The sequence below is a fragment of the Cervus elaphus genome, chromosome 9, assembly GCF_910594005.1.
Source record: "Cervus elaphus chromosome 9, mCerEla1.1, whole genome shotgun sequence".
Classification (NCBI taxonomy): domain Eukaryota; kingdom Metazoa; phylum Chordata; class Mammalia; order Artiodactyla; family Cervidae; genus Cervus; species Cervus elaphus.
In genome coordinates this window covers 72,932,531-72,947,647 of record NC_057823.1, presented here as the reverse complement: position 1 = coordinate 72,947,647, position 15,117 = coordinate 72,932,531, and the positions used below count along the sequence as shown (strand labels likewise).

Sequence of the window (15,117 nt, the reverse complement as noted above, 5' to 3'; positions counted from 1 at the left end):
TGGAAGCCAGGCTTCCCAGGTGACAATTGTGGTAAAGAACTGGCCAGACAATACAGGAGACATAAGAGACGCAGGTTCAATCCCTAGGTTGGGAAGATCCCCTAGAGGAGGCAACCCACTCCAGTATTCTTGCCTGGAGAATCCCATGGACAAAGGAGGCTGGCAAGCTACGTGGGATCGCAAAAAGTCAGACACAACTAAAGTGACTTAACACACACATGGAGCACTTAGCATAGCATTCACTTTGCTGTAAGTTGTCAGTAGACACAATCCAGTGATAGTAACAGGATCCTTGAGGGTGTGGTGTGAGGTCAGAGAGCACCTTCTTCAAAGAGGAAGCCTTGGGGGTTCTGCTATAGAAAGATTCATATCAATGTATGACAAAACCCACTGAAATGTTGTGAAGTGATTAGCCTCCAACTAATAAAAAAAATAAAGAAAGAAAGAAATCCAACCAGTTGGGTGCCTGGTTGCCACAAAGTCCTAATCTGGACAACCAGTAGCCCCACAGATGTGTATCTCTTTTCCTTCAGAGAAATAGACCAGCCAAAGGGCCCAGAGGTGGGCAAGGGGTGCTGCTTTCTCGCTAGGTGTCCTACATGCCAAGTTCCTGATGTTAATGAACCGGATAGGAAACCAATGGGCTGTGGGCAAAGGGAACCACGAAGAAGCTTGCCCTGCAGAAACAAGTCTGCGTGTCTGGATAAAGCTGCCGTGACATCTGCCGTTGACACCTGCAGGCTGGGCCTGCTGCCAGTGCCAGAGACAAGTAGGCCCTTCGCTGAACTTCTTTTTAACACATTGCTGTATGATTGGAAGGAAATACTAAAAAAGAGTTTTAACAAAGAGTCCCTATGAGTTCATCAGTGGTGAGGTAGTGTCTTGCCCTAGATAGGAGTCAGGCAACAAAGGTTTGAGCAAGTGCCTGCAGGCTGCCAGGCACCGGGACACATCGCAGTCTCTGCCCTCGTGGCACTTAGAGACTAGAGAGTAAATGGACATGCAATAAATAACCATTAAATCACTTTATCTGTGTCACCGTTTGGAAATACATAATGCGTAGCTTGGAGCAAAGCAGTGTGCTGTCGGGCTGGAGTCAGGTGGTGTGAAATCTGTCCTAGTTCTGACCCTGATTCAATGTGCAGTCTTGAGAAGTTCACTTCCCTTCTCCCTGGCCCTCAGTTTATCATCAGGAAAATAAGGGATTTGGCTGTGATGACATCCAAGCTTGTTCCCAAGTCTGGGTATCTGTGGTAAGGGTTAAAAGCATCCCATTCATGTACCCTCGCCAAAAAAAGATAAAATATTTTCCGGAAAAGATCCCCAAAGTCCCCTTTATAATCTTGTGGACTGTCTGCTGAGCCCTAAGGATTAGATATGCAAGCTCACTGAGATGCCAGACACTAAAGATGCCAGCTGTCAGCAAGAATCAAAGGCTACTTCTTTCTCATGGGGGATCTTGCCTGGCATGAGGGTTAAAGAGCCTGAATTCTAGAGTTGAACTTTCTTGAATCAACTGACTGTATGACCTGGGCAAGATGCCTAATCTCCCTGGGCAGCAGTTTCTTCATTTGAAATGCAGAGGTAACTGGGAGAATAGTAGTTGTTCAGTCACTCAGCGTGTCCGACTCTTTTCCACCCCATGAACTATAGCACACCAGGCTTCACTGTCCTTTATCATCTCCCAGAGTTTGCTCAAACTCATGTCCATTGAGTCCATGACAGCATCCAACCATCTCATCCTCTTTTATCCCCTTCTCTTCCTGCTTTCAATCTTTCCCAGCATCAGGGTCTTTTCTAATGAATCAGTTCTTCTCATCAAGTGGCCAAACTATTGGAACTTCAGCTCTAGCATCAGTCCTTCCAATGAATATTCAGGACTGATTTCCTTTAAGATTGACTGGTTTGATCTCCTTGCAGTCCAAGGGACTCTCAAGAGTCTTCTCCAACACCACAGTTCAAAAGCATCAACTCTTCAACGCTCAATCTTCTTTATGGTCCAACTCTCACATCCATACATGACTACTGCAAAATCATAGCTTTGACTAGATGGAACTTTGTCAGCAAAAAATGTCCAAGGACTGCAAGGAGATCCAACCAGTCAATCCTAAAGGAAATCAGTCCTGGGTGTTCATTGGAAGGACTGATGTTGAAGCTGAAACTCCAATTCTTTGGCCACCTGATGTGAAGAGCTGACTCATTTGAAAAGACCCTGATGCTGGGAAAGATTGAGGGCAGGAGGAGAAAGGGACAACAGAGGATAAGATGTCTGGATGGCATCACTGACTCAATGGACATGAGTTTGGGTACACTCCGGGAGTTGGTGATGAACAGGGAGGCCTGGCGTGCTGCAGTCCATGGGGTCACAAACGTCTGAGCAATTGAACTGAACTGAACTGAAGGGACTGGATGCCATGATCTTAGTTTTCTGAATGTTTAGTTTTAAGCCAGCTTTTTCACTCTCCTCTTTCACTTTCATCAAGAGGCTCTTTAGTTCCTCTTCACTTTCTGCCTTAAGAGTGGTATCATCTGCATGTCTGAGGTTATTGATATTTCTCCGGTAATCTTGATTCCAGCTTGTGCTTCATCCAGCCCAGCATTTTGCATGATGCACTCTGCATATAAGTTAAATAAGCAGGGTGACAATATACAGCCTTGACACTCTCCTTTCCCAATTTGGAACCAGTCCATTGTTCCATGTCCAGTTCTAACTGTTGCTTCTTGACCTGCATACAGGTTTCTCAGGAGGCAAGTCAGGTGGTCTGGTATTCCCATCTCTTTAAGAATTTTCCACAGTTTGTTGTGCTCCATGCAGTCAAAGGCTTTAGCATAGTCAATGAAGCAGAAGTAGATGTTTTTTCTGGAATTCTCTTGCTTTTTCTATGACCCAACAGATGTTGGCAATTTGATCTCTGGTTCCTCTGCCCTTTCTAAGTCCAGCTTGAACATCTGGGAGTATAAATAACATGCTCCAGGGATGCAGTAAGATGACAGATGTACAGACCATAAGAAATACTCCACAGATAAGAATTCTCATTACTGTTAGGATAAATTGGCTCAGAGTTCTTTGAACAGTGTTGGTAAACTGATGACAGGTAGTGGAGGGACCCTGAAGTGAGGTTAGAGGAGTCAGCCTGGGAGCATTAAGAAGGGGGCCTACTATACTATGACCACAGAAAGGAAGACCCTAGGCTTGTAATCAAGGGGTCTGATGTGCTCTGGCTTTACATTGACTCATTGAGTGGTATTGGTCAAGTCAGCCCATCCTTCCGGGTTTCAGTGGAGATTAGTTTCATCTTTGGTTGGGGCTGTGAGAACCCAGTGAGATGCATAAACGACCCTGTTGGAGAGGTAGGATGAGCTCCATCACAGTGAGCTCCTGCTGTGACAACTGCACTCAAAGGCAGACGGACAGGTGGTCCTCACTCCTTCCTAAGCTTTCTGACAGTGCAGACACCATATGGTATGGATGGCCCACCATTACTCATTACAGAGCAATGAGAGGAAATACAGATGATGCAGTTTGAGTTGCACTCTTACTTCTCATGAACAGGTTCTTTGCAGGAAACTCTCCTCTTAACATGGGATGAACAAGATGGAAGTCTAGATGCTGGCTCTGTGAGAGTCCTCCAAATGGAGGTTAGAGCTTTTTAAAGTGTGTGTTCCACATCCCTGATCAACTGTGCAGGTGGAGACCAGACTCTCATCCCTCCAGCCATCCAGCTCCTCCATGCCTGTCTGTGTTCCCTCCCTGTGACTCTAGCCTGTGCCAGGCGAGCTTAGAATCTGACATCTGGGGTCATTGCAGTTGGTAGTCAGAGAAGACACAATCTGAGGACTCTTCCCTACAGGATTTTTTTTTTAATTTTTCATTTTGTATTGATGTATAGCCTATTAACAATGTTGTAGTAGTTTCAGATGAACAGCGCTGGGACTCAGCCATACATACATGTATCCATTCACCCCCAGTCTCCCTTCCCATCCAACCTGGCATATAACATTGAGTAGAGTTCTATGTGCTATACAGTGGGGCCTTGTTGATTATCCATTTTGAATATAGTAGTGTGTACATGACCTTCCCAAACTCCCTAACTATCCCTTCCCTCTGGCAACCATAAGTTCATTTTCTAAGTCTGCCCCACAGGATGTTTTTAATTTCAACTTGGCTTCTAGTTTGTAAAACTTGCCAGCTCATTGGCCCTCAGTCTTCTCCCTGCATGTATCAGTCAAAATTCCCTCAGTGTATCTTTTTCAATCATTGACTCTTCTAAACTTTAATTAACCTGTGGACTCTGAGCATTGATAGAAATGGCTGTATGTAAAAACGTCTTTACAGAATGGCTTTTGTCATATCTATGAAGAGCTGGTGTTTATTGAATTTCTACTTCACATCAGGCAATCTTTGGGGTTCCAGAAGATACAACTTGATAGAAAAGGCAGTCCATCTTTCGGGCTCTTAGTTTACATGTAGGGAGATTAAACATGGACATAAGACAACTTAATTTAAAATACAGGCAGTATGTAGTGAATTCTAGAGGGATGGAAGAAGTGGCAGCTTCAACAAAGATGTGAAAAAATTGGAAATCCATGAGTCAGATCCAGTCTGCAGGGTTTTTTAAAAAGAAATTAAAACAAACAAACAAAAGAACAGTCCTTACATCATTCTCTACTTTATCTTGAAAAACCCAGAGATTTAGCAAAATGCACCAGCCTTAGAGCATTTTACTAGCAGAACAGTCACCCCCTTTTAGATGGGGTGGAATTTGCCAGGTCTCACAGCCCCACTCCCCCAGCCCATAGTGTTTTCATCTGTAACTCAGCCATCTTCCCTCATTCACCTTACCTGCCTGACTCCTGTGGATATTCTCAGTTCAGGAAGCGGCTGCTGAAGCTTCTGGCTCAGAAGACAGATTACTCACTGTGGCTGATTACTCACTGTGGCTGAGTCAGATCTCATGAACCCAAGGAGTTTTTATGGTTATGAAGTCCAGGTAGGATTTGGGTAGACAGGAGAGGACTTCCAAAAGAGTGTGATCAGAGGCCTAGGAGGGGAGTATACCCCCAAGAGGCGGCCACCAGACCACCTGGCTGAGCTGAAGGACCACATGCAGAGCGGTGGGATCAATAGGAGAAATGCAAACTGGGAAATAATCTAGATGACAGACTGAAATGATCGTGTTCACAGTGAAGGTCTGAAGAGTTTTTAGTCTCAAGAATACCTTGAGGGAAATGGTGTCTTAGAAGGATGTGTGGGTGATATACATATGAAGGGTTCAAACTAAATGAGGTGAGAGGCAGTCACCTCACTTTTTTTTTCCCAATTATTTTTATTAGTTGGAGGCTAATTACTTTACAATATTGTAGTGGTTTTTGCCATACATTGACATGAATCAGCCATGGGTGTACATGTGTTCCCCATTCTGAACCCCCCTCCCACCTCCCTCCCCATCCCATCCCTCTGGGTCATCCCAGTGCACCAGCCCCAAGCACTTGTTTCATGCATCCAATCTGGACTGGCGATCTGTTTCACACTTGATAATATACATGTTTTGATGCTGTTCTCTCAGATCATCCCACCCTCGCCTTCTCCCACAGAGTCCAAAAGTCTGTTCTATATATCTGTGTCTCTTTTTCTGTCTTGCATATAGGGTTCTCGTTACCATCTTTCTAAATTCCATATATATGCGTTAGTATACTGTATTGGTGTTTATCTTTCTGGCTTACTTCACTCTGTATAATGGGCTCCAGTTTCATCCATCTCATTAGAACTGATTCAAATGTATTCTTTTTAATGGCTGAGTAATATTCCATGTGTATATGTACCACAGCTTTCTTATCCATTCGTCTGCTGATGGGCATCTAGGTTGCTTCCATGTCCTGGCTATTATAAATGGTGCTGTGATGAACATTGGGGTGCACGTGTCTCTTTCAGATCTGGTTTCCTCAGTGTGTATGCCCAGGAGTGGGATTGCTGGGTCATATGGCAGTTCTATTTCCAGTTTTTTAAGGAATCTCCACACTGTTCTCTATAGTGACTGTACTAGTTTGCATTCCCACCCACAGTGTAAGAGGGTTCCCTTTTCTCCACACCCTCTCCAGCATTTATTGCTTGTAGGCTTTTGGGTAGCAGCCATCCTGACTGGCGTGTAATGGTACCTCATTGAGGTTTTGATTTGCATCTCTGATAATGGGTGATATTGAGCATCTTTTCATGTGTTTGTTAGCCATCTGTATGTCTTCTTTGGAGAAATGTCTGTTTAGTTCTTTGGCCCATTTTTTGATTGGGTCATTTATTTTTCTGGAATTGAGCTGCAGGAGTTGCTTGTATATTTTTGAGATTAATACTTTGTCTGTTTCTTCATTTGCTATTATTTTCTCCCATTCTGAAGGCTGTCTTTTCACCTTACTTACAGTTTCCTTTGTTGTGCAAAAGCTTTTAAGTTTCATTAGGTCCCATTTGTTTATTTTTGCTTTTATTTCCAATATTCTGGGAGGTGGGTCATAGAGGATCCTGCTGTGATTATGTCAGAGAGTGTTTTGCCTATGTTCTCTTCTAGGAGTTTTATAGTTTCTGGCCTTACATTTAGATCTTTAATCCATTTTGAGTTTATTTTTGTGTATCATAGTCACCTCACTTTAAAGGCTGAAATGGAAATCCAGAGGGCTTCCTGGGGGGCTCTGTGGTAAAGAATCCGCCTACATTGTAGGAGATGTGGATTCGATCCCTGGGTTGGAAAGATCCCCTGGAGGAGGGCATGGCAACCCACTCCAGTATTCTTCCCTGGAAAATCCCATGGACAGAGGAGCCTGGAGGGCTGCAGTCCATGGGGTTGCAAGAGTCAGACACGACTAAAGCCACTGAGCATGCGTGCATACATGCATGTGGAAACCCAGGCTGGAAGGCTAGAGGGTCTGAGCCTGGCTGGAAGCATCAGGAATGAGGGGTAAGTGGTGGGAAGATGCTGTGGGGGCAGAACCTCCAGAGCCTATATAACTGATGGACACATGGGCTTGAGGGAAGGGAAGGATTCAAATCAGACTCTGCAGTGAGCAGGCCCAGGGGAGGGGAGACGTGCTGGGTGCAGGATGCAGGGAGGACTGTATCAGCCTTTCCCAGGCATGAGAGAATCTGCTGCAGTGGGCCTTCCTCCCCAGTCCCTTCAGGAAAGACTCTGACCCTAGCCTTTCTCTCCCAGGAAAAAGATGTGACTCCAGATAAAAATCTCCTGTCCAAGGTACAAGATGCAGCTCTGTGGCTGGAGACCCTGTCAGATGGCAGACCCCCCAAGCCTTCCCTTGCCACTGCCTCCTCCATTGCTGACTTCTTCCTTGCCTTAACCATCTGCAACTCCGTCATGGTCTCCACGACTACCGAGCCCCGGCAGAGGGTAAGGACTGGTGATGGTGTGGGTGGGATGGATGGGAGGAGCCCAGGCATGAAGGGGGTGCCCTGCGCAAGAGCACAGAACACTTGGGTCCTAATCACACTGTCACCGTGTCATCACTGTGAGACCTTGAACAAAGCTCTTGTCCTCTCTGGGCCTCAATCTCCTTATGTTTTAAATATAATATAAGAAGTTCCATATGAGTTTTCTGTGTAGGTTTCACATTTTGTGTCTGTCTGCAGGGTAGACATTAAAAGTTAATATTTACTGAGCACTTGCTGTGTGCAGGGCTCTATGCCAAACGTCACCCGCACTATCATTTAATCTTTATGGCCCAGCAATCCTGTGGGGTATGTCTTTGGATTTAGCAAGAGAAGAAACAGTGGCTCAGAGAACTTGAGTAACTTAATGAAGGACATATGGTGAATAAATGGCAGAACCATCTGTATGATTCTATCATAATATCACGGTATACTGGTATCTGCTTTTTAAAGAGGGGGAGGTTAAAAAAAATGAACACTGTGTGTGAGGTTTTGCTAAGTTAGAGATAACACAGCTGGATGGCCATTTATAAAAGATTATACTTGGAGTTATTTTTCAGTACTGAAGATAGATTTATTTTGATTATCCACATACTCTTGCCCAAGCTCTCTTGTAAGTGATGAATAAGAATAATGGGTGTTACAAAACTTGGCCACAAAAATCAAGAAAAAGAGGGTTCATCCAGGTACCAAACCAGAGCCCCTATTATTACACCCAGGTTCTAAACTAGTCTGAAAAGTCAGCAAGTAATCAGAGGTCTGCAGGGAACTTTGGGAGGCAGGAAGCATTATCTGAGAAGTTCTATGTTCAAGAAAGAAAGAAGTACACCATCCAATTCTCAGTTTTCAAGTTCTAATGGAAGGCTACAGCTGGCAGGTAGCTCAAAAGCCTCTGGAGTCAGACAGACCCAGATGTGAAAGCCAGCTCTGCCACCTACAAGCTGGGTGATCACAGCCCACTTAATCTCTTTATGCCTTGGTTTCCTCATCCAGAAGTTGGGATAATGATAGGAACCCCTAGCACTGTTGCTGGGAGGATAAAGTGAGATGCTGCATGCAAAAATAAAGCAGGCAAGGTGATGATAAGGGTTCAGGGAGTGTGAACTGCAACCCTGAGTCTGGCTTTTGTCTCCTTTGCTTTGCTTGGCCCATGATCAAAGATGTCACCACCAATCCCTAGGAAGTCAGGGCTGGAAGGAAACCAGTGGCCTATCCCTCTCACGTCATAGTTGGGTAAACTGAGGCTCACAGAAGGGAGAAGGCTTGCCCACCATCACTGAAGTGGATGACTGCAAAATGAGCTTCATATTCTGCCATGAGGGAGCTCGATAGTTTTCCCAACCTGGAGAGTCATGTTCTCCTTTCCTCTTTTGCCTCAAGGTCACCATGCCACCCTCGACCAAGGCTCTGGGGACATCCCTGGAGAAGATCCAGCAGCTGTTCCACAGGTTGAAGCTTTCAAGCCTCAGTCAGTCCTTCTCATCCACTGCACCCTCCGACATGGACCTGGGGGAGAGCTTGGGGGCCAACATCCCCACCACGGACTCGGAAGAGAGAGACGACGGGTCAGTGTGCAGCGGTGGCTATTCCACTGACGGCGGCTACAAAAGCAGCACGTGGGAGCAGGGCGACATCCTGGAGGCAGGGCCGGGGGCCTCCCTGGAGGAGGTGCTGCAGGCCCCAGCCCTCAGTCTGGCTGGTCCCGAGCTCTGTTATGAGGCTGAGAGCCCTGATGAGGCCGCCCTAGTGCATGCAGCCCGTGCCTACAGCTTCACACTGGAGTCCCGGACACCCGAGCAAGTGACCGTGCGCTTGCCCCAGGGCACCTGCCTCACTTTCGATGTCCTCTGCACCCTGGAGTTTGACTCTGTCAGGAAGAGGATGTCTGTGGTCGTGAGGCACCCACTGACCGGCGAGATTGTCGTCTACACCAAGGGCGCCGACTGCGTTATCATGGACCTGCTGGAAGACCCAGCCTGCGGTGAGTCATCTCATCAGGGTCCAAGAAGAGAGGGTTCTGGTGTTTAACTGGTGGCGTGGAATGGTAACTGGGGGGCTTGAGTTATGGTGTCACTCAGTCCAGCAGGTCCCAGCTAGAACACAAGCCCTCGAGATGTTTTCCTCACAGCATCTTCCTTAACACACATTGCTCTCCACATCTCCATGACCTGGAAAATTACAGAGCTTATTAAAGACATTGGGCAGCCTTGTCACAGAGGAACCTCTTTATTTATCCCAGTTTTTACTTTTCCAAACTCATTTAAACATGGATGCTCCATACACAAATCCACCCCCACCCCAGGACATCCATCAATATACCCTAGAAAATACTGTGGTCCTAACTCTTAGTTTTGGGGAGAAGCCCACTGAACCTGAAGAGGGAAGTGGCATAAAAGAAGATGCTCAGCTAACTAGTGGTGAATCCTAGTGGGGGTGTCCTGAATCCTGGTTCAGAGCTTTTGTCACACCACCAGAATTCTGCACTGAGCTCGATTTGCTCTGGGAAACCTCAGGGGATGCTCTTTATCATTCCCTTCCCCAGCTTCCCCAACATGGATTTTCATTAACTTGCTCCAAGCCAGAAAAATGTTCCAAAGTCCCTACATTATCGGTGTCCAATTTTGGAGCAGCATGAATTAGTGTGTAGCCGCTTCCTGATTGCTAACAAGGAAAAGACAGTTATGGGGCTATGATTCTCCCAGGACAGGAGATTCCAGCCAAGCTTCAGAATTGCCCAGGCAGCCCTGTGCCTCCTGCATTGTCAGCTATGGATCAGAGCCAAGAGGTTCATGGGGATTGATGAGCGTTTAGAATGGGAAGGGAGCTAATTAAGTGTCTTCATCCAGAGTCCTCCCCAGACTCTGGCAGGCAAGTGGATTCCGCGTTTCAGAATCAGGGGAGCCACAGCATTCCATTCCCGCACAACAGCCTTCCACACTGCCCTGGAGATATTTCTTTGTTCCTCACCTGATTCCAAAATGGATGAGAGATTCCTCCAATAAAAGATACATATACGATGTTTCTATGAGATTTGAGAAGCAAAGACTTCAAAATCAGGGGGTAAATAACCTCAGGTTTAGTATATGTACAATGTTTGGACAGTCAACTTGACCCTGAGGTTCCTGGTAGCCTGAGCAATAAGGTAAACTCAGAAGTACACAGGTAGAAGGCAAAAGGTGTTTTTAATCTCAGAAGCAGATGTCTTTGAAAATAAAACATCATAGATAGTGCTCCAAAAGACAAGGCACAAAGATTGTGCTTAAGGCACCTGAAAACAAGTAATATCTGAAAAATAAGGAAATCATCTTTGAAGGGATTTTATACTGTGTAAAAACAGGCTTAGAGTAGTATCGGGGAAAAAAAATCAGAGCTTTGTTGGACTTCCTTATACTTGTCTTACTGTAAAGAATTGTAGTTTTAATTCTGCATTATATGGAGGGATGAACAAGGGGCACAAAGACTGTGTACTGCTTAGGGTTACTAAAGATCTCAAGCCAGCCCTGGTAAAGAAGGATTCTGATGCTTTTTTCAAGCTTAGACTTACAAAATGCTGCCACTGATTAGGGATGTCTGTGATATCTCAGATGAAGGAAGTGGTGATGGCATCAATCCTGTCCCGTAACCGCCAGCCCAGGCTGAAAAATTCTTTTTTATCTAATAGATAAAAGTACTGGAATTTCAAACGAAAAAGATAAATTTCTTCTAAGAGAAATGTATTATATAGGACTTCAAAAGGGGGACTCTGAGCTACACAATGAAATATTTTTCACACTAGATTTATAGGAATCCAAAAAAATATTTTTTTGAAGCCTAGCTCAGCAAACCCAGTATGGTAAAGAACTTAGCAATGAGATTTAGGTCTCTCTTCATCTTGGAAGCAACTTGCCATAAGGACTAAAGTAGATTACAGAGCAGGTGATGGATAGCATTTTTAAGACTTAGCAAACAGCTATTTGGAGCTTCCCAGGTGATGCTAGTAGTAAAGAACCCTTTTGCCAATGCAGGAGACTGGAGTTTGATCCCTGGATTTAGGAAGGTCCCCGGAAGCAGGAAATGACAACTCACTCCAGCACCCTTGCCTAAAGAATTCCATGGACAGAGGAACCTGATGGTCTATAGTTCACAGGGTCCCAAAAAGTCGTAGACGACTGAAGCGACTTAGCACACATGTAAACAGCTGGTTATTCAGGGCTAAACTAGTCACAGGGAGGACTTCTTGTTCTTTGATTCAGCAGGCCTTCAACTGGACCTTCAAGTCTCTATTATTTAAGTTCCCAGGTGATTCTGATGCAAACAGGTATTTGAGTTTTCCATGCTTTTTTTTTTTCCCTGCACAGTGTACAGGATCTTAGTTTCCCAACCAGGGATGGAACACAGGCCCCTGTATTGGAAGCACAGAGTCCTAACCACTGAACAGTCAGGGAATTTCCACAAACAAGCATTTGGGAACAACACTTGAAGCCACCTAACTTCCCTAAATAGTACTTCTCTCAGCCAGACTTTTGATGATCAGATATAGAGAGCGGACAGTTTAAGGACCCATGGAGTTACCAGTTTGCAGGGCAGCCTGGAAGAGCAGCTCCGTGTTTGTGACAGGGGTATGTGTGTGTGGGTGGGGGTGGTATAAGGGAATTCCTCCTCTAAAGACTCCAGGGTGTTAGAAACGGGATCCCTAAGCATTTTGTCCATGACCTCATGGGGAACAATGACTATCTGACAGTGACTGACACTAATGTGGAAAAGAAGATGAGGAAAATCCGAGCCCGGACCCAGAGGCATCTAGACTTGTATGCACGAGACGGCCTTCGAACACTGTGTATCGCCAAGAAGGTAAGAACAAATTCTGCATTTAGTGGCCGAAAGGCTTCAACCCTGCTTGTGTCTTTTCTGTTTCTTGTTAGAAGATCCTCAATATTGGTTCTTCTAATATTTTCAAAATTGGCTATCCTGACCACACAGACCCACAACTTTTGACAATCTTACTGGGACAGAAATCTGAGTGGTAAGGTTCCTTATCAGTGTGGCCTTATGGTTCCCTGCTTTTCATTGTCTATGTAATTGGTAACCTATAACTCATGATTCTTTAATGTTGTAATTTTGCCTTTAAATATCCTCTTACCATGTCCATTATTTGCTAAGATCTAGAAGTTGGGAGATTTTATGTGATCACATACAAATCTAGATTTCTGGTTTCTCTTGAAAATGTAGAGGATCTGGAAAACTGGATTACCATTCTTGAATAGCTTCAAATACTATAGCCAGGTAGCAGCAGATTCCTGATGAGGAATATATTCTTCTGTGTTCTGAGGTTGGTCACAGTTCCTACCATTGTCTATCACATTGCCCTTGGCCCAGCTAGATTCAAGTAGGTTACCTTCCCTGGGCCCTGCCGCTCTTTCTGTTTGCAGCCCCTATAGGAAAGGCAAGCAAAGAGCTGTGATTCCCAGAGCTGGGGTACCTAAAATCAGATAGGCGAGCTACAAAGAGCATGCATTTCAAGATGGTTAGAAGTGGTTTCTTTTTTTTTAATTGGGGTATAATTGATTTATAATGTTGTTAGTTTCAGGTGTACAATGATTCAGTTATATCTATACATATATCCTTTTTTTTTTTTTAAGATTCTTTTCAAACTTAATGGTTATCAGGGTGTAATGGGGGAAGGATAAACTAGGAGATTGGGATTGATGTACACACTACTATATATAAAATAGATGACTAATAAGGACCTACTGTCTAGACAGGGAACTCTACTCAGCATTCTGTCATGGCCTACATGGGAAGAGTCTAAAAAAGAATAGGAGTGGTTTCTTCTCCAGAAATCCCAGAGCTCTTCATCTCTTTCATGGAGCTTAGTGCCCCATAAAGTTTAAGGGCACCCACTTCAAAGCCAGGCCTGGGATGGCTGCTATCCAAAAGACTACAAGCAATAAATGCTGGAGAGGGTGTGGAGAAAAGGGAACCCTCTTACACTGTTGGTGGGAATGCAAACTAGTACAGCCGCTATGGAAAACAGTGTGGAGATTCCTTAAAAAACTGGAAATAGAACTGCCATATGACCCAGCAATCCCACTTTTGGGCATACACACTGAGGAAACCAGATCTGAAAGAGACACGTGCACCCCAATGTTCATCGCAGCACTGTTTATAATAGCCAGGACATGGAAGCAACCTAGATGCCCATCAGCAGATGAATGGATAAGGAAGCTGTGGTACATATACACCATGGAATATTACTCAGCTGTCAAAAAGAATTCATTTGAATCAGTCCTAATGAGATGGATGAAACTGGAGCCCATTATACAGAGTGAAGTAAGCCAGAAAGATAAAGAACATTACAGCATACTAACACATATATATGGAATTTAGAAAGGTGGTAATGATAACCCTATATGCAAAACAGAAAAAGAGACACAGAAATACAGAACAGACTTTTGAACTCTGTGGGAGAATGTGAGGGTGGGATGTTTCAAAAGAACAGCATGTATACTATCTATGGTGAAACAGATCACCAGCCCAGGTGGGATGCATGAGACAAGTGCTCGGGCCTGGTGCACTGGGAAGACCCAGAGGAGTCGGGTGAAGAGGGAGGTGGGAGGGGGGATCGGGATGGGGAATAAGTGTAAATCTATGGCTGATTCATATCAATGTATGACAAAACCCACTGAAATGTTGTGAAGTAATTAGCCTCCAACTAATAAAAAAATTAAAAAAAAAAAAAAAAAAAAAAAAAAACAAAGCCAGGCCTGGGACAAGTCCCAGTCACTTATCAGCGATGTGACCTGGGGCAAGTTTCTCCACCTCTCTGAGCTTTGGGGTGTTCTCATGTGTCAAACGGTGCTACTGTTCCCTACTTCATACAGTTGTCATGGAGATTAACGAAGGTAACAGGTAATGCTGCGACAGTGACCAGCACTTTCTACTCTATAGATTGTAGTTAAAACCTTACCGCTTTCTATATTTTATTGAAATTATCTATTTCTATTTTGCCTCCTCTGATAAGACTGTTCTTCCTCAAAAGTAAAAGACCTACTTGTGTCCCCTTTGTTTTCCCCACAGTGCCATGCATGGGTGGGAAATTAAAGAATATTTGATGCTTAGACAAAAGAATCATTTTTTACTGTAAGAGACAGTGTGCGTATAATGCCAACAGAGGGGTCTAAAATGCTATGGACTTCAGAAGAGGAACTATATCCTCTGGTGGTGGTTTAGCCTCTAAGTCATGTCTGACTCTTGCGACCCCATGAACTGTAGCCTACCAGGCTCCTCTGTCTATAGGATTTTCCAGGCAGGAATACTAGAGTGGGTGCCATTTCCTTCTCCAGGGAATCTTCCCAACCCAGGGATCGAACCCAGGTCTCCTGCACTGTAGGCAGATTCTTTACCAACTGAGCCACCAGGGAAGCCTCCTGTGTCTTCTAGTTGGATTTTCTCAGCCATTTGACACCTCCAGGAGCTAGTGGAATAGTCTACCAGGCTACACAAGACCTGTCTGCTACTTACTTTTCCAGCCCAGCTGCATCATTGGTCCTCTCCATCTGGCTGTCCATCCTTAAGCCAACTGCTGTGTTCAGGGAACAGAAAGAAAGCCAAGTTCACTGCCATTTCATGGCCTTTGAACTTGCCTCTCCCCATGACTGAACACTTCTCGTCATTGGATTTCAGCCTGTACGTCACCTTGTCTAAGGGTCCTG

General features: G+C 44.8%; 1 protein-coding gene across 4 annotated transcripts in view; it reads left to right on the top strand.

Moving 5' to 3' along the window:
• Nucleotides 1–15,117, top strand: part of ATP10B (ATPase phospholipid transporting 10B (putative)) — a 360,994-nt gene that overhangs the window by 300,775 nt on the left and 45,102 nt on the right. For all 4 annotated transcript variants that reach the window (XM_043913467.1, XM_043913469.1, XM_043913468.1 and 1 more), the window contains 3 exons: nt 7,197–7,388; nt 8,807–9,407; nt 12,147–12,256. In XM_043913467.1, coding sequence (XP_043769402.1) covers nt 7,197–7,388; nt 8,807–9,407; nt 12,147–12,256 — 903 coding nt within the window. The remainder of the gene's footprint in view (nt 1–7,196; nt 7,389–8,806; nt 9,408–12,146; nt 12,257–15,117) is intronic.